The sequence below is a fragment of the Saccostrea echinata genome, unplaced genomic scaffold, assembly GCF_033153115.1.
Source record: "Saccostrea echinata isolate AGI-Se365-2 ecotype Australia unplaced genomic scaffold, CSIRO_AGI_Sech_v1 ptg000060l, whole genome shotgun sequence".
In the NCBI taxonomy this organism is placed as follows: domain Eukaryota; kingdom Metazoa; phylum Mollusca; class Bivalvia; order Ostreida; family Ostreidae; genus Saccostrea; species Saccostrea echinata.
In genome coordinates, this window is record NW_026889809.1 from 3912400 (window position 1) to 3938143 (window position 25744).

Sequence of the window (25744 nt, forward strand, 5' to 3'; positions counted from 1 at the left end):
AGGGAGTTGGGGAGCGTTTGGGGAACATCTGTAACGGTCCCCGTTACAATTAATACTAGTTAACTTAGATTTTTAATTCAGGGGTTTTCATTTGAGTCAATAATCAGATAATTGGTTAATTACCGCGGTTTATCTGCAGCAAAAACACAAAATTTATAAACTGTGGTCATAAGGAACGTTTTACGCTTTTAATTTCAAATAATTAAGAAACATGCGATAAGTCCTTTAAGTGTTTGTCAAACGTACATGTACGAGGGGTTATCAAATAGTTCGTGGACTAGCACCATAAAATTAAAACCGCTTAAGGTACATCAATGAATTTTTATACATTTAGTTAGCATAATCTTTTCTGTCTATAGCATAAACCTTAAATCAAAAGTTTTGTTTTTTAATAAATTGTTGATGTTTTTGTAAGCAATGGTATGTCCAGGCGGCGCAACCTCGAACATAACGGGTTTTTTTTTTCTATCGGAGTGTAACTGCGAAAAATTCTTTAAATATAAATATTTGTAATCCATAAAATCCTCTGAATTCAGACATGTGGTATGACATGATTGTTCCGTAAAATTGCAATTCTTACCTCATTCTGTAAGTTCTATTAAATTTTATCGTAAATTTCACATGGAGTGTCCAAACAATTAAGGGCTTGAAAATAACGTCAAAGAGGGATAGGGGTTTCTTTTTTCAACATTCTATAAGGTTTCACCGCTGGAAAAACTGGTATAGCTTAGGAAATGTTTAAACGGACTACAGAGAAATAAAATCAATCCAGAGTACTTGTTTTTAAACGCCGAAAAAGATTCAGAGAGAAGAGAGATGCACAGTTCATGTCGATTTGTAGTCGGGGTGTCAAAAGTCAGTCACGTCGAAAAGTGACGCTGATCATGTATGGTAGATACTGTTCTCCGACAAGCAATATATGCTGGCATAATCAAGTGAGGATCCTCCATATGTATAGATCCATTTAAAATATTATTTGCATTTAAAGCAGCTGTTCATGACATTGTAAAGCCATATAAACAAAACGGGTAATCTCATCAAGATAAATGTATGAGGTAAATGGAGCGGACATTTAGAAATAATGACGTTATCGGACGTGATGAAACTAAACGGCGACAGCACCGGGTGACCATATAATATCTTTTTTATTTCATAATTAGGAGATGGGTGAACAAGGCGTGCAGAATGCCTATAGCTTCAGATATGTAAAATTCATATTCAATTTGTGAATGTAGTATTTAGAGTAAAGTTCTCTTTATTGCACTTTATGAAATTATGATAAACAAAACTTTTCTGAGGAAAATTTTCCTGACAAAAAATTACTATGCTATTAAAAAATAATGTTGTATTAGTGTGATTCGAACCCTAGCAATAAACATAGGTAATCAAAGATTACGAAGCTCACCTCGACGAATGTTATCTACATGTAAGGCAAATTTCACATCATATTTTTTTTCTAGTTAGGGTACATCCCAAGATCAATGGCCATGCAAGTTTGATTTAATTATAGACCTGCTCAAAAAACTTTTGACCTGTTTAGTAATCAAGAAAATTTTGGTCACTTCCAACATCCAAAGCAAGTCTGGAAGTTTTCATCCTTAGATGCACCATCTATGCAAGTTTAATCATAACAGGCCATAATATTACATAGCTACTCCAAAAAATTACCCTGGTCACTCATCTTGAAAATGTACATCAGATTCAGAATCCAAGGCAAGTCTGGAAGTGTCCATCCCTAGATACATCATCCATGCTAATTTGGTTAAAATATGGCTAAAATTCACTCATGTGGAAAATCTAGGTCAGATCCAGCATTCGAAGCAGGTTGGTTAGTGTACATCCCTAGATGCATCATCCATGAAAGTTTGGTCAAGGTAGAGCTTATAGTTACTTGGAAACGAGACTACTCCTAAATCTAAACCTGGTCTCACATGTGGAAAATCTAGGTCAGATCCAGCATCCGAAGCAAGTGTGGTAGTGTCCATCCCTGGATGCATCATCCATGCAAGTTTGGTCCAGGTAGGGCTTATAGTTACTTGGGAATGGACCTGCTCCTAAAACTTTAACCTGGTCACTCATCTGGAAAATCTAGGTCAGATCCAGCATCCGAAGCAAGTGTGGTAGTGTCCATCCCTAGATGCATCATCCATGAAAGTTTGGTCAAGGTAGGGCTTATAGTTACTTGGGAATGGACCTGCTCCTTAAACTTTAACCTGGTCACTCATCCGGAAAATCTAGTTCAGATCCAGCACCCGAAGTAAGTGTGGCCATGTCCATCCCTAGATGCATCATCCATGCAAGTTTGGTCCAGGTAGGGCTTATAGTTACTTGGGAATGGACCTGCTCCTAAAACTTTAACCTGGTCACTCATCTGGAAAATCTAGGTCAGATCCAGCATCCGAAGCAAGTGTGGTAGTGTCCATCCCTAGATGCATCATCCATGCAAGTTTGGTCAAGGTAGGGCTTATAGTTACTTGGGAATGGACCTGCTCCTTAAACTTTAACCTGGTCACTCATCCGGAAAATCTAGTTCAGATCCAGCATCCGAAGTAAGTGTGGCCATGTCCATCCCTAGATGCATCATCCATGCAAGTTTGGTCCAGGTAGGGCTTATAGTTACTTGGGAATGGACCTGCTCCTAAAACTTTAACCTGGTCACTCATCTGGAAAATCTAGGTCAGATCCAGCATCCGAAGCAAGTGTGGTAGTGTCCATCCCTAGATGCATCATTCATGCAAGTTTGGTCCAGGTAGGGCTTATAGATACTTGGGAATGGACCTGCTCCTTAAACTTTAACCTGGTCACTCATCCGGAAAATCTAGGTCAGATCCAGCATCCGAAGCAAGTTTGGTAGTGTCCATCCCTAGATGCATCATCCATGCAAGTTTGGTCCAGGTAGGGCTTATAGTTACTTGGGAATGGACCTGCTCCTTAAACTTTAACCTGGTCACTCATCCGGAAAATCTAGGTCAGATCCAGCATCCGAAGCAAGTTTGGTAGTGTCCATCCCTAGATGCATCATCCATGAAAGTTTGGTCCAGGTAGGGCTTATAGTTACTTGGGAATGGACCTGCTCCTTAAACTTTAACCTGGTCACTCATCCGGAAAATCTAGGTCAGATCCAGCATCCGAAGCAAGTGTGGTAGTGTCCATCCCTAGATGCATCATCCATGCAAGTTTGGTCCAGGTAGGGCTTATAGTTACTTGGGAATGGACCTGCTCCTAAAACTTTAACCTGGTCACTCATCCGGAAAATCTAGGTCAGATCCAGCATCCGAAGCAAGTGTGGTAGTGTCCATCCATAGATGCATCATCCATGCAAGTTTGGTCCAGGTAGGGCTTATAGTTACTTGGGAATGGACCTGCTCCTAAAACTTTAACCTGGTCACTCATCTGGAAAATCTAGGTCAGATCCAGCATCCGAAGCAAGTGTGGTAGTGTCCATCCCTAGATGCATCATCCATGCAAGTTTGGTCAAGGTAGGGCTTATAGTTACTTGGGAATGGACCTGCTCCTAAAACTTTAACCTGGTCACTCATCTGGAAAATCTAGGTCAGATCCAGCATCCGAAGCAAGTGTGGTAGTGTCCATCCCTAGATGCATCATCCATGCAAGTTTGGTCCAGGTAGGGCTTATAGTTACTTGGGAATGGGACTTGCTCCTAAAACTATAACCTGGGACGCCGACGCCGGGGGTATAGCATAAGCTCATCTCGACTTCGTCGAGGTGAGCTAAAAATCCTGAGTATCATTTTCCTTTGAGACTGAGTGTAACCACTAGGCTACACAGCTCCTAGTGAATAGTGGCATTTAAATCAAGTTTGTGATATGACCCTTGACTAAATGGACTTCAAGTATTTCTCGGAAAATGCGAATGTTGTGTCAAAAAGTGTATTCTTTAAGGTATAGTGGGTCTTGGCTCCATGTTTTTGTTAACCAAAAAATGTATCTTTTTACGCAAACTTTGAAATAAACTTTCAAAAAATGGAGTGAAGACCCACTCATATCGAAAAATTGTGTTATAGTATGAGAAAATGATCCTTTTTGCCCTCTTTAGTGTGTGTATGCTATTTCATAGGCAAATAATTTCAATCTTTGTGAGATTTTTGCAAATTGTGGAGATTTTACATAAAGTATACTTTAATGTAATATGAAATATTAAAGAAAATTCTGTTATAATTGAGATTCAATTTTTCACTTTCATGTTTGTCGCACTATAGGCACTTCGCTCGCCTTGTTCGCCCATCTTCTTTGGCAAATTATCAATGTATCAAGCTAAAATTGTCAACATTTCTTAAACTTTTGTTGTTTTATATTCCTTATAAATTTTGTAAGCATAGACTTCATGGTATTAATTTTATCACATTAGTCCACAAACTTTTTGATAACCCCTCGTATATGCCAATTTTCACCAAAAGGTGTTCATCAGAATGAATAAACAGAATGTCTCAATAATTTCCGAACAGCCCTCGTATACAGTTTTTAGTTAGTTATTTTGTTATTGTTTTGTTGGCACTTATGCACGCACAGCTTGTGAACACATTGAAAGAATCTGGCACTTTATCTATTTTATTCAAAAAATGACTTATTACAACACATATTAACTGAGTATCCAACACAAGGAGTTACCTTTTTATCATTTGAATTGAAATTGTAATTAATTAAAAAACTATAATTTTAATTCTACAAATTTAACAATATGATGACATGCACTTCTTGTGAATACCAACCATACTGGACCAGCTTATGACCTCTGACATTGCAGATGCCTCTTAAGTCTGTTAAATAAGCACAAATTAAGTTTGAGACACTGTGCTACTTTCATTCATGTATCCTCTTGTAAGTTCTTGAAGTATTGTTAATGAGCCAACACCTTACAAGAAAAGGCAATCTGTTTCAGCAAACCCAGGTCAAATCTGAGACTTTCAAAGTCCTTGTCCTCTGTGATTTTCAGGATGTGGCCAGCAAACCTCTCAATGTACACTGACAATTTGAAGGCAGTTCTAAAGTCTTGATGGAATTGTAATACACCTACATCTTTCATTGATTTTCTTGGAGTGGATCTGTTTTCATTCTGTAAATGACTATTTATTTTCTTTGAACAAGCTTCCGTTCCATTATACTGTTTTATGGCTTTCTCACTGATCCCATTGCATATGTCACTTTTACAAGAAAGGTTCAGTTTTCTGTTCATTAGGGCCAGAATTCGATCATAGTCCATCACTTTAAGATAGGAATGAATCAATGTAGTAATCATAGCAATGTATTTAGCACACTCCTCACGGTCTGCAAAACCACGATCCTCCCCTCCAAGCACCTGTTCATACAGATAATCACTGGGTGGAGAATCTGCAGGGCAATCACTGCTGACGCTGCCTGTAAAATAATTCATTCTAATGAAACTGTTTACTTAATACAATTAAATTCATATTTTCATATTTGAAACTATGAATGTGTGAATAAGTTAAATCTCAATTCCTTCTTGTTTACATTAGCAAAGGAACAACTTAATTAGCAATTCATATTTGTCAACTTTATGCATTTTTAAGAACTTGGCCAACGATGTATTTCCATACATGCATTACCTCATGATTTAAACGGTCTTTAGTTAATACAAATGATAGACTGATATATTGCAGACAACAGGATACTGTGAAATCATTTAAATTCGTGGGGGTCAATGTTCGTGGGCAAGCAAAATTTTATTGGTTCGTGGGGATGTAATTTCGTGGGCAGCTCGTTTATTTGGTAGATCTAATTAATCAGTACGTTGACAAAATAGTTGTTCGTGGGGATGTAAATTCGTGGGTAAGGGTTACCCACGAAATCCACGAACATTGATCCCCCACGAACAATGATGATTCCACAGTAACTAATTTCTAGCATTCTAGATAATATCTGACTTACCCTGAGAAGATGACCTTGCTGAGCGATCCTCTGTGAAGGACAACAGAAGTTCTTTCATTTGACTTGTAGTTGCCAGATCTAATGGTGTCTGATTTAAAGCAGTCTTACATTCTAACATGGCTGGTCCTAAAGTTACAAACCAAACAAATTTATCAGTAAAATTAAACACAAAAGAAAAATATATATGTAGATGTAGTTGGAATAACTCCATATTGTAGGTGTGTAAGATAATTAATATCTCCATGTTGTAGGTGAGATAATGAATATCTCCATGTTGTAGGTGTGTGAGATAATGAATCTCTCCATGTTGTAGGTGTGTGAGATAATGAATCACTTGATGTTGTAGGTATGTGAGATAATTATTAACACCATGTTGTGTGTAAGATAAGGTGTGTAAGATAATTAATATCTCCATGTTGTAGGTGTGTAAGATAATGAATCTCTCCATGTTGTAGGTGTGTGAGATAATGAATCACTCCATGTTGTAGGTGTGTAAGATAATTAATATCTCCATGTTGTAGGTGTGTAAGATAATGAATCTCTCCATGTCGTAGGTGTGTGAGATAATGAATCACTCCATGTTGTAGGTGTGTAAGATAATTAATATCTCCATGTTGTAGGTGTGTAAGATAATTAATATCTCCATGTTGTAGGTGTGTGAGATAATGAATCACTCCAAGTTGTAGGTGTGTGAAATAATTAATATCTCCATGTTGCAAGTGTATGGATAATGAATCTCTCCATGTTATAGGTGTGTAAGATAATGAATCTCTCCATGTTGTAGGTGTGTAAGATAATGAATATCTCAATGTTGTAGATGTATGAGATAATGAATCACTGGATGTTGTAGGTGTGTGAGATAAAAATCACTTGATGTTGTAGGTGTGTAAGATAATTAATATCTCCATGTTGTAGGTGAGATAATGAATCACTCCAAGCTGTAGGTGTGTGAGATAATGAATCACTCCATGTTGTAAATGTGTAAGATAAATAATATCTCAATGTTGTAGGTGTGTAAAATAATTAATATCTCCATGTTGTAGGTGTGTGAGATAATTAATATCTCCATGTTGTAGGTGTGTGAGATAATGAATACCTCCAAGTTGTAGGTGTATGAGATAATGAATACCTCCAAGTTGTAGGTGTGTGAGATAATAATCACTCCATGTTGTAGGTGTGTAAGATAATTAATAACTCCAAGCTGTAGGTGTGTGAGATAATAATCACTCCATGTTGTAGGTGTGTAAGATAATTAATATCTCCATGTTGTAGGTGAGATAATTAATCATTCCAAGTTGTAGGTGTGTGAGATAATGAATATCTCCAAGTTGCAGTCTTCGCCAAATCTTTTTTTTAGTACATGCCCTTCGGGCAGGTTTAACCACTTATTATGCTAGCCTGAACAAATATTTACATGCCCAGAATCTTATCAAGTAATTTTATTCTTATTTGCCTTTTCATGCCAAGGAAATGATCCAAAATCCATTTCTATAGATCTATTGTCTCGCCATTAATATTGTTTTCAACCTGTACACTTTTTGTGTCTCCTTTGCAAAAGAGTTCTTTGGAAATCACGGTAGAATAAACTATCGTTAATATTTTATTTGGTGCTCCACTTTAGATGAAAAATCAGACTTTTCAGTACATTTAATATTATTGGTATTATTTAAGTTGATAATACGGAGGCTTAGGCCTCAGAATTTACATGCCCTTCGGGCTTGTAAGTATGCAATTTCCACATGTATGCTTCCAATTTTACCAGGTCCTGGGCTTCGGACTCCCAGGATTTTTCGAAGACTGACGTTGTGGGTGTGTGAGATAATAATCACTCCATATAGTAGGTGTGTAAGATAATAATCACTCCATGTTGTAGGTGAGATAATTAATAACTCCATGTTGCAGGTGTGTGAGATAATAAATAACTCCATGCTGTAGGTGTGTGAGATAATTTTTATCTCCATGTTGTAGGTGTTTGAGATAATTAATATCTACATGTTGTAGGTGAGATAATGAATATCTCCATGTTGTAGGTGTGTGAGATAATGAATCTCTCCATGTTGTAGATGTGCGAGATAATGAATCACTCCATGTTGTAGGTGTGTGAGATAATTAATATCTCCAGGTTGTAGGTGTGTGAGATAATTAATATCTCCATTTTCTAGGTGTGTGAGATAATGAATACCTCTAAGTTGTAGGTGTATGAGATAACTAATAACTCCATGTTGTAGGTGTATGAGATAATGAATCACTAAATGCTGTAAGTGTGTGAGATAATTAATAACTCCATGTTGTAGGTGTGTGAGATAATTAATAACTCCATGTTGTAGGTGTGTGAGATAATTAATAACTCCATGTTGTAGGTGTGTGAGATAATGATTATCTCATTGCCATATGACTCTGAGTACCCCCAACTTATGAGTATGTTAGATAATGATATCCCAATACTGTTGGAGTGCAAGATCATAAATATCTCAATGGTATAGGAGTTTACATCAATGATTACTTCTGTGTGATAGGAGATAATGATTACCTCCATGTTGTAGTAGTTTATACCAATGATTACTTCTGTGTGATAGGAGATGATGATTACCTCCATGTTGTAGGAGTTTTACATCAATGATTATTTCTATGTGATAGGAGATAATGATACCTCCATGTTGTAGGAGTTTATATCAATGATTACTTCTGTGTGATAGGAGATGATGATTACCTCCATGTTGTAGGAGTTTTACATCAATGATTACTTCTATGTGATAGGAGATAATGATTACCACCATGTTGTAGGAGTTTTACATCAATGATTACTTCTATGTGATAGGAGATAATGATTACCACCATGTTGTAGGAGTTTATACCAATGATTACTTCTATTTGATAGGAGATGATGATTACCTCCATGTTGTAGGAGTTTACATCAATGATTATTTCTATGTGATAGGAGATAATGATTACCACCATGTTGTAGGAGTTTTACGTCAATGATTACTTCTATGTGATAGGAGATAATGATTACCACCATGTTGTAGGAGTTTTACGTCAATGATTACTTCTGTGTGATAGGAGATAATGATTACCTCCATGTTGTAGGAGTTTACATCAATGATTACTTCTATGTGATAGGAGATAATGATTACCACCATGTTGAAGGAGTTTTACATCAATGATTACTTCTGTGTGATAGGAGATAATGATTACCTCCATGTTGTAGTAGTTTACACCAATCATTACATCTGTGTGATAGGAGATAATGATTACCTCCATGTTGTAGTAGTTTACACCAATGATTACTCCTATGTGATAGGAGATAATGATTACCACCATGTTGTAGGAGTTTTACATCAATGATTACTTCAATGTGATAGGAGATGATGATTACCTCCATGTTGTAGGAGTTTATACCAATGATTACTTCTATGTGATAGGAGATGATGATTACCTCCATGTTGTGTGAGATTACATCAATGATTACTTCTATGTGATAGGAGATAATGATTACCTCCTTGTTGTAGGAGTTTACATCAATGATTACTTCTATGTGATAGGAGATAATGATTACCTCCTTGTTGTAGGAGTTTACATCAATGATTACTTCTATGTGATAGGAGATGATGATTACTTCCATGTTGTAGGAGTTTACATCAATGATTACTTCTGTGTGATAGGAGATAATGATTACCTCCATGTTGTAGGAGTTTATACCAATGATTACTTCTATGTGATAGGAGATGATGATTACCTCTATGTTGTAGGAGTTTACATCAATGATTACTTCTGTGTGATAGGAGATAATGATTACCTCCATGTTGTAGGAGTTTTACATCAATGATTACTTCTGTGTGATAGGAGATAATGATTACCTCCATGTTGTAGAAGTTTACACCACTGATTACTTCTGTGTGATAGGAGATAATGATTACCTCCATGTTGTAGGAGTTTATACCAATGATTACTTCTATGTGATAGGAGATGATGATTACCTCCATGTTGTAGGAGTTTACATCAATGATTACTTCAATGTGATAGGAGATGATTACCTCCATGTTGTAGGAGTTTTACATCAATGATTACTTCTGTGTGATAGGAGATAATGATTACCTCCATGTTGTAGGAGTTTATACCAATGCTTACTTCTGTGTGATAGGAGATAATGATTACCTCCATGTTGTAGGAGTTTATACCAATGATTACTTCTATGTGATAGGAGATAATGATTACCTCCATGTTGTAGGAGTTTACATCAATGATTACTTCTGTGTGATAGGAGATAATGATTACCACCATGTTGTAGGAGTTTATACCAATGATTACTTCTGTGTGATAGGAGATAATGATTACCACCTTGTTGTAGGAGTTTTACGTCAATGATTACTTCTGTGTGATAGGAGATAATGATTACCTCCATGTTGTAGGAGTTTTACATCAATGATTACTTCTGTGTGATAGGAGATGATGATTACCTCCATGTTGTAGGAGTTTATATCAATGATTACTTCTGTGTGATAGGAGATAATGATTACCTCCATGTTGTAGGAGTTTACACCAATGATCACTCCTATGTGATAGGAGATAATGATTACCTCCATGTTGTAGGAGTTTACATCAATGATTACTCCTGTGTGATAGGAGATAATGATTACCTCCATGTTGTAGGAGTTTTTATTATATACCCAAGTGTGTATCACTCAATTCTGCTGTAGATTTCGTACAATTATGTGACGGTGTGATCTGACTTTCTGGATCACCACACTGTGGTTTTTTGAATCCATATCACCCCTCTCTGAAATTGATGACGTAGTACACAGAAACATGACGTTATTTTTCATGTGCATCAAAAAGTTCCTTGACAAAATGCTTTGTTTAATGGAAAAATCTTATATAATTAATCTAAAAAGTTTTTTTAAACTATATTTTGCTAGTTGTAAAGGGGGTATATAATAAATTTATCATTATAACAGTAACTTGATCCGAAGAGCCGTATCACATCTCGTTGACAGGCGCGGATCATCAGATCAAACTCGACGCTTCGCGTCTCGTTTGATCTGATGATCCGCGCCTGTCAACTCGACGTGATACGACTCTTCGGATCAAGTTACTGTTATAATAATGTATATATACCAATGATTACTTCTATGTGATAGGAGATAATGATACCTCCATGTTGTAGGAGTTTACATCAATGATTACTTCTATGTGATAGGAGATGATGATTACCTCCATGTTGTAGGAGTAGTTTACACACGTCCAGTCTGTTGTTCATCACTGCGTCGTGTAGTGGAGTGATAAGATCATCTGTCACTGCCAACAGATTGACCTTCTTGCACTTTTTATCACCTCCTGTAGAAAACAGGCTACCAATTAAGCACTGTAGCATCTCCTATTTGACATTTAATTGCTTATATATTGTATAAGTGGTCACTTGATATACAAATACCCCTTCACCAATGTAAGAAATTCAGTTGGAGTTAATGGAATGATTCTTTCATTAAAGGACTTGCAATATAAACTGACCATAATATATTTATTCTAATACTACTACATGTATTTCTTCTGAATAATTAACATCCATAATTATAGAATGGTTTTTATCCTCTTTCCAAATTTCAAATGTACTGAATATTACGTTTGAAAATTTGGGTGTATGTAAAGTTTGAAACAAAATCAAAAACGGAACAAAACTGAACAAATTGAGACCAAGGAAACTGAAACAAAGTTTACCGACACATGAAAGCTAGCAAATTAAAAACAAACAATTAAAAAAAAAATTAATGACAATTTACCTGGACTGAAGAAATGGTCCATAGTTTTGGCAGGAACAAAATTAAGCAACTCTTTTACAATTTCTACATGTCCAAAATTACAAGCTTCATGTAATGGGCTCCATCCTGCATTATCGCTGGTATTAATATCCACACCTAAATAAATAGTTTGAAATTTATAACACTTGAATAGTGAAATGAAAGTTTAATCATCAAGAATTATTCGAAAAAAGGCAGACATTTTTCAACTCAATATAATGGTACATGCAATTTCCTGATCTTGTTTTTTTTTTTTTTTTGAGGGAAAAAGTTGCCAGACTCAAAAGTTTCAATAACAGTGACACGTGTATCACTGCTAGTGTGCTGGGTGAGATCCCCAAATCCTTCTTTCATTATACACGATATATTTATATTTATTATACATCCATATAAAGTGATGGAGGTGTCCGTCCATCTATCTGTCCGTTACCCTTTGGGGTACGAAATTTAATGAGATTTTCACAGAATCTTTTTTACATAGTGCCATTGTGCACCTCCTATTCTGTGGTATAGAAGGAGTTGTGGATAAGAGATGGGCACCCCTCAATATTTTTAAAGAAAGAATGGCAGTGTCCATTTTTTGCTATGAGAAACTGGAAATATGTGTCTGATCAAGAAGTAAAATTGGAGGTGCACAATGGCACTATGTAACAAAAATTCTGTGAAAGTCTCATTAAATTTCATTCAGTGGTATATGGGTACCCCAAAGCATAACGGTCAGACGGATGGACGTACAGAAGGCAGGACAGACACTCCCATCCCATCGCTTGAAAAGGATATTTCAAAATGAGCAATTTCAATGTGCGGAGTAGGCTGTACTTAGAATATTAATTTCTCATTTCAAGTTATCTAGTTTATACAACTTCATACAGAGGACAACAAACTTACATACCTGGTACCTTCAGAAGCTGCCTGACCTTTTTAAGATCATTTTTAATACATGCCACCTGTAGAGGGGTTTCTCCTGTAAGTAAGATATGACATCAAATGAACAGCTATACCAGCCAGGCCTCAAGACCATAAACTGAGAACACACTTAAGTCAGAATTTCAAATGAATAGAACTTTTGAAATAATTTTAATAATCAAAAAGAATTCACACCATATGTTTATTTTTGAATATTTTCCCAAATATGGATATTTTAAAAACAGGTACCGGGTATTCACAATAAAACTCAAGATATTAAAAATCAAATTTTTGATTGAAGTTTATTCTCAGTTTATGGTCTTGGGGCCTGAAATACTTCTAACAGCACATCTTGTAAAGATTTCTTGCACATTTCTTAATTTAAACTTAGAATATGAATTAATCTAAATTATGTTTACAACTACATGTAATTCCATAGACTGAATGACTATAAGATGACTTTGTCTTATTTTCTGTGTCCTTGACCTTTGACATTCTTCTTGTTGACATTTTTTCCAGCTGACATGCTACTGACTTTGTCATCCAATCTCTCGTTCTCCTTGTCTCTTCCCTTCAGTAATGACCTCCTTGTTCTAGTATTAGCCTCCTGCTGTAATCTATTAAACAATTCCCTTTTTTCAATGTAGTTTCTTTTTCAGTATATCAAAGCAAATCTTAACATGAAGGCCTGGTTAAATATTAACCAGTAAAAGTGGAAAAAAAATTGTTTTTACAGTGTACAAACAGTTCACATGTGTGCCTGACTACTATTGTTTGTTCAAAAACATATACTTGACCAGGAAAATAAATTAAACACAAGATTATGACATACTACAGGTGGTGGTTCAACTTTTTTTGTCTTGTTCAATTCATACTTCTAAGGTCTAAAGTTCTTTCACATGCACACACATAAAAAACATAGGTAATCAAAGATTATGAAGCTCACCTCGACAAAGGTTATCTATAAGTAAGGCAAATCTCACATCATATTTTTTCTAGTTAGTGTTCATCCCAAGATCAATATCTATACAAGTTTGGTTTAAGAAGGACTTATAGTTACTTGGAAATAGACCTGCTCAAAAACTTTAACCTGTTTACTAATCAAGAAAATTTTGGTCTGGAAGCTTTCATCCTTAGATGCACCATCCATGCAAGTTTAATCATAACATGCCATAATATTATATAGCTACTCCTAAACATTACCCTGCTCACTCATCTGGAAAATCTAGGTCAGATTTAGAATCCAAAACAAGTCTGAAAGTGTCCATTCTAAGATACATCATTCATGCTAATTTGATTAAAATATGGCTAAAATTTACTCATCTGGAAAATCTAGGTCAGATTCAGCATCTGAAGCAAGTGTGGTAGTGTCCATCCCTAGATGCATCATCCATGCAAGTTTGGTCCAGGTAGGGCTTAAAGTTATTTGGGAATGGACCTGCTCCAAAAACTTTAACCTGGTCACTCATCTGGAAAATCTAGGTCAGATTCAGCATCCGAAGCAAGTGTGGTAGTGTCCATCCCTAGATGCATCATCCATGCAAGTTTGGTCCAGGTAGGGCTTAAAGTTACTTGGGAATGGACCTGCTCCAAAAACTTTAACCTGGTCACTCATCTGGAAAATCTAGGTCAGATTCAGCATCTGAAGCAAGTGTGGTAGTGTCCATCCCTAGAAGCATCATCCATGCAAGTTTGGTCCAGGTAGGGCTTATAGTTACTTTGGAATGGGAATTGCTCCTAAAACTTTAACCGGGACGCCGACGCTAACGCCGGGGGTATTGCATAAGCTCATCTCGACTTCATCGAGGTGAGTTAAAAATTGCAAATATTCATTATTGCAGGTACATTTAAATATTAAACAAACCTGGATGCACTCCTCTTTTGATGTGAACTCTGCATTAGATTACTTTGATTACTGTTAAGTTTAGGTAACAAAAAGAAGTACTTTGTAACCTAAAATTTAGAAAACAAAACATTTATATAACATGAATTATAAACTTTCACTTTATTTACGAATATTACATAAACAATATCACGACTACAGCTTACAATTTCTTTCAGGCTTATGCCCTCTGCTGGAAGATCTTGAAGCAGAAGATAATCATCTAGATTTCTGAGAAGCAAACAGCAGAAATGGACTGCAATCCAAGAAGGACTCAAGTTTCTCAGAATTGTTCTTAATAGGTCTATCCTGAGAGTACCTATATGTTAGATTAGAATTATACTTTTTAAAATTACCAATAAAAGCATATATAGTCAAGTTATTAATCTGGATGCAAATCAGGCAAATCGTTCAAATGGATGAAGCAACCTGGCCACAGAAACTTGCCTTATAATTTGTAGATATAAATGTAAACTCTGTTTCTCAAAATATTTTTGTTTGGATGGTGAAGTTTCCAGATTATTGTTGTGCTGATTGACAAGGTTTAACTGTAGACTAAATACACACAAACCCTAATACATGTATAGCCTGGCATTAAGCCAAGGTATTGAACTTCAGTTATTAATAATTTTATAACAAAGACTTTACCTGGAACTTCATCCACTAATAATTTCAGAAAAATCACCTTACTTGGAACTCCATCTATTAATAGTTTTGTAACAGTGACCTTACTTGGAACCTGGTGTACAGCTATTTTTATATCAATGACCTACTTGGAACCTGGCCTTCAGCTATTTTATAACAATGACATACCTGGAACCTGGCCTTCAGCTATTTTATAACAATGACCTTACTTGGAACCTGGCGTACAGCTATTTTATAACAATGACCTACCTGTAACCTGGCGTACAGCTATTTTATAACAATGACCTACCTGGAACCTGGCATACAGCTATTTTATAACAATGACCTACCTGGAACCTGTCGTACAGCTTCGTGCAGTAAGGAGGCTGCTGTATGGCTGGGTACAATTGGTTCCTGAAGGTTCACTCTCTGTCCTGTCTCTACGTACTGTGCTATAAGCACTGCCATACAAATCAGGCTGGTGGTCAGTTTAATCAGGTCTCTCTGTAATTATAAATATACATCTATAACCCAAATCAAATTCACAAATCTATCTCCAGAGAAGCATATCAAGTATTCAATAGCCAACCCAGGGGTTATTTTTAAAAATATTTTTCAGGGATACACAATAAAACAAGAGATGTTTGTGAAACACTTATACCCCCCTCCACCCCAAATAATTGGAATTTTTCTAAGTCCAAGGGGCATAACTCTGTCAAAAATTGCTTGATCAGCAATGTGTAATTTCAAAAATAATGACTGCCCCACTTTTAAATTGTTTGAAAATTATTTGATATGTTTACTTGCTTATTTATCACAAAACAGTAAATTTTTTGGCTGTATGGTTGACAAATATGAAAGCACGAGTGTCAAGCCTTACTAATAAATAGTCTAATCAAGATGGTACCCTAACCTTTGTTAAGTCATCCATTTCTTCAGTGATACAGAGTCCAAACAGTACAACAAAGTCCTTACACATGGTGTTGAAAGATATCAGTGTGTTGCCTGGCCACAAAATCTGTGCATACATACACCCCCTTAGTTTTCGGATATTTAACTCCCCCTTCTCAATTCTGAAAAAAAAATACACACATAATCATTGCATGTAATTCAGATTTATGTAGAGATTTTTAATCAAATAGATAAAATTTAAGAGAATACATGTACATGTAGCTGTGTCAAGTTAACTCATAATTATTGGAATATTTTGGAAGAGTAAGAGTAATTTCCTAACTATTTGTAAGATTTGACTTTTATGCTAAAGATTTTGTTCTTTGAGTGCATAAAATCTGCTGGAGATTGACTTCCATGGCACCAACAATAAACCTCAGCAGAAAATATACACACCTGTCCAAATAATGCTGGAGATTGACTTCCATGGCAGCTACAATGAATCTCAGCAGCAGAACATGGCCTTTGGGAAAAGTCGCATTGTCTGTCTCACTCCACCTCCGGAGAAAAGATCTGTGAACAGAGGATCTTTTTTAAAACTAACTGATTCATTCCTTAAAGCTGACACATGTCACTTGCAATATACAGTCAAACCTCGTTATTTCAAACTCGCTGAGACCGAGAAAAAAACTAAGGGTTCGAGATATTGAGAGTAAAATACTTCAAGAAAAAGTGCTTGGGACTTCTAAATCACTTCCATATATCCATGATATTCGAGATACACGTTTGAGATAAGTTCAGCTGTAACTTTGCAGTAAAATGTTAAATACAAATGTAAAAGAAAATACTGAACAATAACAGAATGGGGACAATTAACCAAAAAGACTGATGTCAGGTGACATTACCTGAATACTGTGCCCTGGGTCTGTGTTGTATCCTGAGTATCTGTGTAAGCTGCCCGGTAAAGCTCAATGGTCATATGATTGGTGGGTGGGTGTAGAGAAAGGATTTTCATCAGCACATTGTAACAGCGATACTGGATCAACTCAGTCTGGGAGCTCTAATAAAAAGAGACATTATCAACTTTAGTAACTTTAAAGTGGCCTTGGTTAAAAAAATGACATATCCCCTGATCTTAAGTGGTCTTTGATTGAAGTAAAACATACAATCTAATTAAAAGTAGATGTTCAGAATCCACTACCTCTTCTCAAACTTCTAACAACATCCCATTCGGGGTCACATCAGATTTATTTAGAGATAAAACCTCCGAAATCTTGGCTTATAGTTCAGATGCGTTTCTTTTTTCACTGCCAAACCTAAACGCCAGAGGAGTTTTGTAGTAACAAAATATACATGGAATAGGCGAATGTGACATACGGGGTATCCTGTATACAGTATAGTTTGTGCATTTTCGTTTGTGTTATTCAGGTAAGAATGCAAGATTGGAGGACTATACATTCAATTTATACCAAAATTACTTTAATTCAACATAAGACAGACTACTGAGCATCAATAATGTTAAGATGTAGCTGTGGAACTAATTTTAGAATCATATAATTTTAGAATCTGATTGGCCAAAATTTTCATGTTTATTCATAATTGAAAGGTCGCTCTGACATGACCCTGAATGGGATGTTGTTAGATGTTTGAGAAGCGGTAGCGGATTCGGAACATCTAATTTTAATTAGATTGTAAAACATACAATGTTTTCTATTATGTTTATAGACTTGAGATGAATTTTAAAACTTTTTTCTGCCAGTGAACATGAACTTTCCACATCGACCTTGGGTCAAGGTAACAACATACTTTTAACTCACAAATAATTTTTTAATGTTTCAACTTCCAACAAAGTTTTTCAATGCTTTATCTGACAGTGACCTTGAATTTGCCAAAATGACCTTCAAGACATAAGTAACATTTGTGTGAAGTATCAACCTCCAATGCTTGTCCATTAGAAAGTTATAGACAGGGCAGGAACTTAACACTTTTGCTGCCAATGACCTTGAACTGCCAAAATGACCTTGGGTTAGATTATGACACACCCTTAAGCAATAAGCAATCTTAATGTTAAGTATCAACTTCCAATTAGCCTCCATTTGAGAGTTATATAGACATAACATGAATAAAACACTCTTTTAAAGTGACCTTGATCTTGCAAGAATGAACTTGGGGCATGATCAATACACACCCTCAGATCATATTCAATATTTGTGGTAAATAAAAGCATTTCATGTTCTCTTTTAAAAGATATGGTCTAGGAAGAAATTTAACAATTTTTTACGGGTGACCTTGAACTTGACCAAATGACTTTGATTAAAGGACAAGACACACCTGTAGGTCATAAGCAATCTTTGCATGAAGTATGAACTTTCAATGATTCTCCATAAAGCTGTAGGCTGGACAAGAATTTTATACTTTTTGCTGCCAGTGACCTTGAACTTGTGGAATGACCTTGGGTCAATAGATGACTTTCACATTTACAAGAGTTATTTTCCTTTACGAAGTCAATATGGGGTCAACCGGCATAACCAGAGCTGTTTACCATTCTGCAGTTTTTTAAATATGGCTTCTGGCCATAATTTGTGCTTTACATCACTAATTTAATGTTGCCAATACATTGTCTAAATTTTCTACTTCTGTTTTTGATCTTGTCCCTGGTATCAGCCCTCAGGTGGTATTACCCAACGCCCTCCAGACTTGGGCCTATACCAACCACTGATGATGACACCAGGGCTGAGATCAATGTAATAGTAATCAGCTCTGCGTAATCCACTGTTTTCCCTCTATAACATTATGAACTTTATGGGGCAATGTCTTACAAATAAATCTGTATGTGTATGTTCATTATGTTTTCTTTGATGCCCCATACTATGGCAATACAGGAATGGTACAAAATTGCCGAAAGTGTTTGAAGGTTTAATATAGTTTACAGGTAAGCTACAAAGGATATATTCATTATTGAGAAAAATGATTGTTACTCCAAAAAAGAGAGATAACTCTTAAAAACGTGAAAGTCGTTATTTATTATTCCTCAAAATGACTGAAGGCACGCATTTCCACTGCTCTTGCTGGAAATTCTCAAAATAAAGGTAAAGGAGAGTTGCAGATGCAAATATGCACTGCATCACAACTCATCAAGCTTATGCCTATCATAAGCATGAATGACAGTTCTTGGACCGGAAGTCCAAAGGTTACTACATTGAGCCAGGTTTGAGAAAATTCGACCTTAGCATTTGAAAAACAGACACTTAATATTTCTTTCACCCAGGTCAAGAGATTGATGAAACTAATGCATGGTAGAAATCCAGCTGCAATTGTTGTACATGGCGAACTTGCAAGCTGTAATTGTATGGTCAGGGGATTGGGTGGGGGTGTTTTTAATCATGTTTTACTTTCTTAGGTTTAAAGATAACATTCAACGTTTAAATCAAATCTCTGATGTTTTTAAATCTATGTTTTACCATATTGTTTACATTTTTGAAAATCCTTGGATAAAAAATTCAGATATTTGTAGTTTACTGCTTGTGGAGTTTCTTTTGCATGTCAGTATATACATGTATATCTACCAGTAGTCTAGACTCACATTTCCAAATAACCAAACCAAACAAAAATTTATTGAAAACTTATTCACAATATGTTGAATTCACAGATTTAGAAACATGGGGAATATTGAGAATATTACACCACTTATTTCCCCCCATACAGTACATGACCATGCTAATAGCACCAATCACAACTTCCTACATAAAACTCCCCCTTTTCTAGTCTAGTAAGAAGCTTAATCTGCTTACATTTGGTCCTCTGTCTTTTAGTAGTCCTCTTACAAGAGTTTTGATGATATTGACTGTAGGGAACTGTCGTTCTGATATACTAGACCTCACCAAGTCCAATCCAGACAGGAAGAAATCCAGATCATTACTTTCCTCCTCAAAACAAGCCATAATCATCCCAGCCAGGCTCTCAGAAAAGGGGGAGGCTACTTCTACCTTCTGTAAACACAAAATTATAGGCTAATCATAAGTTATCTCCCTCTTCCTGAACTCTCTAATGTTTGGGTCAAGTTTCTCAGTGCTGACCATTCCTCTTACCTGTTTGTCTTCCATTGACAATCCTGTAAACACAGAAGAATGCCACAAATCCCCTTGATGTGCTACCTGTAGAATGAAAGTAACGATTGTTACAAATAAGGTGTCAATAAACCTTAACAGTCACCCGAGTATCACATGTTTCTCAGCATATGTGCCAATTTTTGAAAATCCCCATGGGGAATTTTGTGCGTAGCGACAATTTTCAAAGCTTTAAATTTGTGGTAAATTGTCATGAAAATAAAAGTTTATCCTATTTTTGTTTTATTTATAAGATCAATACCACTTATTAATACCACCTTCAATATAACTGTGCTTTATACCCTATTAAAATATGTAAGTTAAAATTTTTTTGCATTTGCCTTAAAAAAAATATCTGTATCGCTCTGATTTTACTGCTTGATTATACTTTCATTTTTGTTTTTAGTATTATAATATTTACTTAACCCCTAAATCTATTTGCTTTGTCGTGCATACCTCTTCAAATTGAATCATTTAATCCCCTAACTGCTCCAGGCTAAAACTACTTGTACCTGGTCAGCTGTGTGCATTCAAATGAAAAGTGATTTCCTGTGCCTAATTAAATAAACAAGGACTAATCTGTATGTATTCAATAGACAAGCCTAATATTCTCATCCCTATTGACAAATATGGCAGTTGGGAAAATTGGAAATTTTAGGATGAAATTTTTCAAATCAGGATATTAGGGCAATTTTGCTTTTCCGATCAGGAAAGTGAGGTCAAACTTCATTGAAGAGTAAAATGGGGAAAGTTGGCTTGTATGTCTCAGGCTCTGACCAACTCAACCCATTTAGGACTGGCACTCTGGATCCAAGTGACATGGTAGAGGACTCCGTTAACAATCAAACTGCATGAAGTTCATCTTAAGATAATCAGAATAAGAAAATTTTAAAGATAAACTCCAATACAAACAAATGCATGCTATATATGCAGAATTAAGGTAAATGTCTCTACCTTGACCCTCTTGAGTTGTTGTACAGCATGATCCAAGTCATCCGTCATCTTCCTCTTCCTGTCCAGATCTAACGGTAAAAGAAATGACAAGACTGTAGCTCTACTGATTTGTACTTATAATTAAGGTTGAGACAAGGAGCAGATGAATATTATTCAATTCTCAGTAATCATTTCAACAAAGTTCATCTACATCAAAAATTTTCAGAGTAACAAAATATTTATCTTCGTGTAGTACAGCGGTATGACAAGGTTTATTGAAATAGGGTTAAAACTGTAGGAGAAATAGTATTGTTACAGTCATTTTTATTCCTAGTAACCATACATTCACTGAAATCAAAATTCTATAAACAGAATTACGTATCTTTGTGTAGTCTAATTGTAACAAGTTTTTAACGAAATTGACTAAAATTGCAGGAGGAGTAGCATTTTAACATAAAATTCTTTGTTTAAAGACAGACAAGACACCTGGTGTCTGTTCTCAGGCTGATAATAGTATATCACCTGGAAGTTCCTTCAAGTACAAGCCATGGTAAAATTTGACAATATAACTTTATGACCCTGTGTTCCTTTGTTTATCAACCATCATACTTGGACTGACCTTTACTTTTCCTCTGTGATTGATCTGGTGCCGAAGAGGTACAGGGAGCATCCACTCTCATGGAGAAATCTGCCGGTAGAAAGGGAGAGTTAAGGACTCTATTGTTCTGTGGATCCTTATTAGACAGCTTCTGGGGAGTGTTACTGAGCGACCCTTGCGGTGTGTTACTTTCCGACCCCCGTGACACGGTATCAAGGGACCCCAGTAACTGAGAGGATGGTGTAGACTGCAGAGAGGTGGACTGGCTGAGTTGAATGTCCATCAAACTGTTGTCCATGTCTACATTACAAAGTTCTCTTTTGCATGGACTGCTGACTGCTTTGACGAGGTAATCTAGAGGGTCGGGAGGGGGATCCTGCAGTACGTATCATACATCATTTGTACAATATGAGACAAAATTATGAGATTACAAATACAATATATAAGCAATGTAATTCATATCTTTGAAATGCCACTAAGGGCCCTGTATATAATATGTAATCACACCTGACCTACCTGTAATATGTAATCATCAATGACCTACCTGTAATATGTAATCGCCAATAAACTCTGGACGCAGACAAAGGATGCCATATTCAATCAAATGAAGAGCATCTTGGAAGTTGCGCTCTCCAACAAAAACATAAGTTAGAATGTTAGCTACCCGGCTTCTATTCCCCACAGGCAGGGACAACTTGTAGACCTCGGCACCACCACACGATAGCAGTCTGAAAGAGTCAACAGCAAAAGTTACATCAAAATTGCTTTCTCAGTTTTAACAAATTAAAAGCATTTAAGTAACAAAAACTATTTTATTATCTTGTAGAATATGCACTTTCTAACCTGGCATAGATAGAGCTTTTCCTGGAGCCTCGGACAATCACTGCTGCTTTCCATCCCGAAAATGGAAAGGACCTGAAAGCCTCCACATTAAATCTCCAACGACGAGCTGCATTAGCCATTTCCAATGAAACACCACTGGAGAAATTGACCCACTCAAAGTCTTCCTCCCTTAGCCACTCGCCTTTCTCTGCGGAGTCTGTGATGTACCTAGGGTGGAGTACCCAGATCCCCATAGCACAGGCACACAAAAACTTCTCACTGCGAGAAAGTCGACCACATACTAAATGTGTACATGCCGGCTTAAAATTCTACAACAGAAAGATCATATGATAATTGTATGTATGTTCATAATTCTAAAACAATACAATGATCAGGATCTTAAGAGATATGCAACTGGTTTTGTGTTATATTTATGCTGGTAAAAGTTAAAACCATTCATATTTAATGAATTGAACTTCAGCAGGGGCTAACAAAAAGATTTTTTAGGCACTTGTCCAAGGGCAAGTGCATGGTCAAAATTCACTTGCCCTACCTGAATATTTGCTTGTCCCACCATAAACTATTATATTTATATATATTTAAAAGAAAATGGAATACAAATACTGAGTAGATCATGCAAACCCCTGCACAAAGCTTTAGATCTATGACTTGCGTATGGGTTTTATTTTTTTCAAGTCACTTGCCCAAGGGCAAGTGGTTACTTTGGGCAAGTGGTTGATAAAATTCCACTTGCCCACCCTTAAATTCACTAGCCCCAGGCATCGGGCAATGGGATTTGTCAGCCCCTGTTCAGTGTAAATTTTTACTACTCCAAAATGCTTCAAGTTCTTGCATTTGTCTTAGCAATTTTTATCTGACATTTAAAACAGAAAAATTTGAACGAGGTCCAGATTTTAAAGAGTAAATCTTTTATGATGAAGAATAGGGGCCTAATTTGGGAATACTGTTGGAACTTTTATTGAACTTTTAAAAAATAATGAGAAACCTCTGACTCCAGAAACACTCCACCAAGACGAAAAATCTTCTCAGCTAACTCCCTCTTTTCAGATTCCTCAAGCCCAGATAGAAGAAACTGACGACGGCTGACCAAACTTTTCTGCAACCGAGTCTGTGGACTTGTGTCAGCCATATCTTTTCTGTTTGTCTCAAATAAGCCGTGTTTAGTGATCAAATGGGGATATTGTTATCAACAAAACTTATGGCCCACTATGCATGATTTATCTCCAAAAGATGTCATTTTTGAGCATAGGCTTACTTTAGGGTTAATACAATCCTAAACACATTGTTTATGCTAGTGAAATACTCAAACATTTACCAATCTTTCTGTAGACGGCACAGATGTCCAAAAGAATGGTGTTCATCGCCATCAGCGAGTAAATTTCAAAAGGTTCCATGAGAAAACAACGATTTCATGTGGAAAAAAAAATGTCACCTCAAAATAGCCTGGAAGTCACAACTGTTAAGTTATGAGACAATCAAGTCTTGTGCATGTTGAGTATGGTACAAATGTGAAAGAGTCACAAGCAAATATAACTTTTTCTTCTGAATCAGACTATCAGTGCCAGTGGTAATGAATGTTTCTTTTCCGCGCGCCTGTGTTGCAAGCTTGAATCTCGAACCCGATGTCAGATCTGCCGTGTCCAAACCAGGAATGTAGAGACATAAATAATTTTTTTATGTCTCTATTCTTAGCAATCATTCAAAAACGATATATTTTTTTAGAATCTTGAAAGGAATAGTTAACAAACTCATAGTAGTTTTGCCAGATTTTATTAATTGGTCATAATAAGTTCTGTTCAGTTGTAAAATGGGGTTCTGTTGGTGTCTTCCCACTTAGCCAAAATTCTGAAATTGTTAAAGGTGACCGGTTTTGGCTAGGTTGGAATGGTGTACAGGTAACGGGTGGGAGAGAACAAAAGAAATTGATTACAGGTGACTCTGCACAGAAAAGGTTTTAAACAAAATTTTAACATCTGATTATGCGATGAAGGGTAAAATGAAATACATGTAAATATTTTAAATTGATTAGTGTCATTTTTAAAATTCTATATATATATTTTTTAAATATTAAGATTAGTATTGATTTAATTATTTTTTTTATTTGATAAATGGTAAATGATAAGTATAAATACTTATTTGTCTTCCTTTTAAATAAAAAAATCTATTTCATTCAGTTTCATACACTTAATGATTTGATAAATAAAATAAATATTTAACTTATTAAAATATTTTAGTGCCAGTTCTGTTAAAATATACATCACAGATATTTAAAAATACGTGTAATGTGAAAACTAATAATAATGCTTTTGAAATCTTGAATCTCTGTTCCATAATCATTGGAAATGAAAATAATACAAATATATAATCAAAACAAAATATCACATTAAATGCAAAGGGAATGGAATAAAATGGGTCGGTGGCGCGATAACGATGAAGCGATGTTGCGATGACGATGAATTGATGGTGCGAAGACGATGAAGCGATAGCGCGATGACAATGATGCGATGGCGCGACAATGCGATGCCGATGATGTGATAGCAAATGGAGTGTTAGTGAACATCGCTTCATCGTCATCGCACCATCCTGCCATCGCTATCGCACCATCGCGTCATCGCACTATCGCTTCATCGTGCCATCGCACCATCGTCATCGCATTGTCGCGCCATTGCATCATCATCGTGCTATCGCAACATCGCTTCATCATCATCGCACCGTCGCTTCATCGATGGTGCGATGATGCAATAGTGAACTACATGGCCCTATCTAGATTCCATAATTTTCGCCAGGAATAACAGGATTACAAAATATAGTTTCTGCATACATAGAACTGATAGGCACTTTTTTCATAATTTTGTAAGATAAGAATATGAAATATTATGAAATGGAAGACATCAATAGTTTATTGACACCATAGTTGAATAATACCCATTTTTTATTTAAAACTTGAATAGTATATAAAAGCAAATTGATCAGTATTTTGACATATAGAGGAAAAATACCTAATTCGATTTCAAAAGTCTGTCTGACTCTTCTTAACATGTTTTATTAGATAAAACAGCAAATTTTAAACTCTAAAGCATTTTTTTGCAAGTAAAACAATTATTACAGATTTCTTGAAAAAATACAAAAAAATTCTCATAAAATAATTCAGAGCTCAAACCCCTCTTACATTTTATGCAGTAGGCAATTCGTTTTGGAATATGTTTGGTACAGGCCCGTAGAACGCGGGGGGGGGGGGGGGGTCCGGCTCTACACTTTTT

At 36.0% G+C, this 25744-nt stretch overlaps 1 protein-coding gene across 1 annotated transcript; it reads right to left on the reverse strand.

Annotated features, from left to right (window-relative positions):
• Nucleotides 1-4559: 4559 nt before the first annotated feature.
• On the reverse strand, nucleotides 4560-24010 carry LOC133174990 (SMC5-SMC6 complex localization factor protein 1-like). Its single transcript, XM_061310081.1, has 19 exons — nucleotides 23470-24010; nucleotides 22485-22792; nucleotides 22186-22369; nucleotides 21663-22017; nucleotides 21065-21132; nucleotides 20093-20158; nucleotides 19796-19993; nucleotides 16910-17064; nucleotides 16461-16577; nucleotides 16027-16186; nucleotides 15464-15617; nucleotides 14657-14808; nucleotides 14472-14560; nucleotides 13094-13224; nucleotides 12594-12665; nucleotides 11684-11818; nucleotides 11118-11240; nucleotides 5907-6032; nucleotides 4560-5375 (listed from the first exon to the last, which is right to left on the reverse strand). The coding sequence occupies exons 1-19, from the start codon at nucleotides 23611-23613 to the stop codon at nucleotides 4858-4860; spliced, it is 3255 nt and encodes a 1084-aa protein (XP_061166065.1). The 5' UTR covers nucleotides 23614-24010; the 3' UTR covers nucleotides 4560-4857.
• Nucleotides 24011-25744: the final 1734 nt, after the last annotated feature.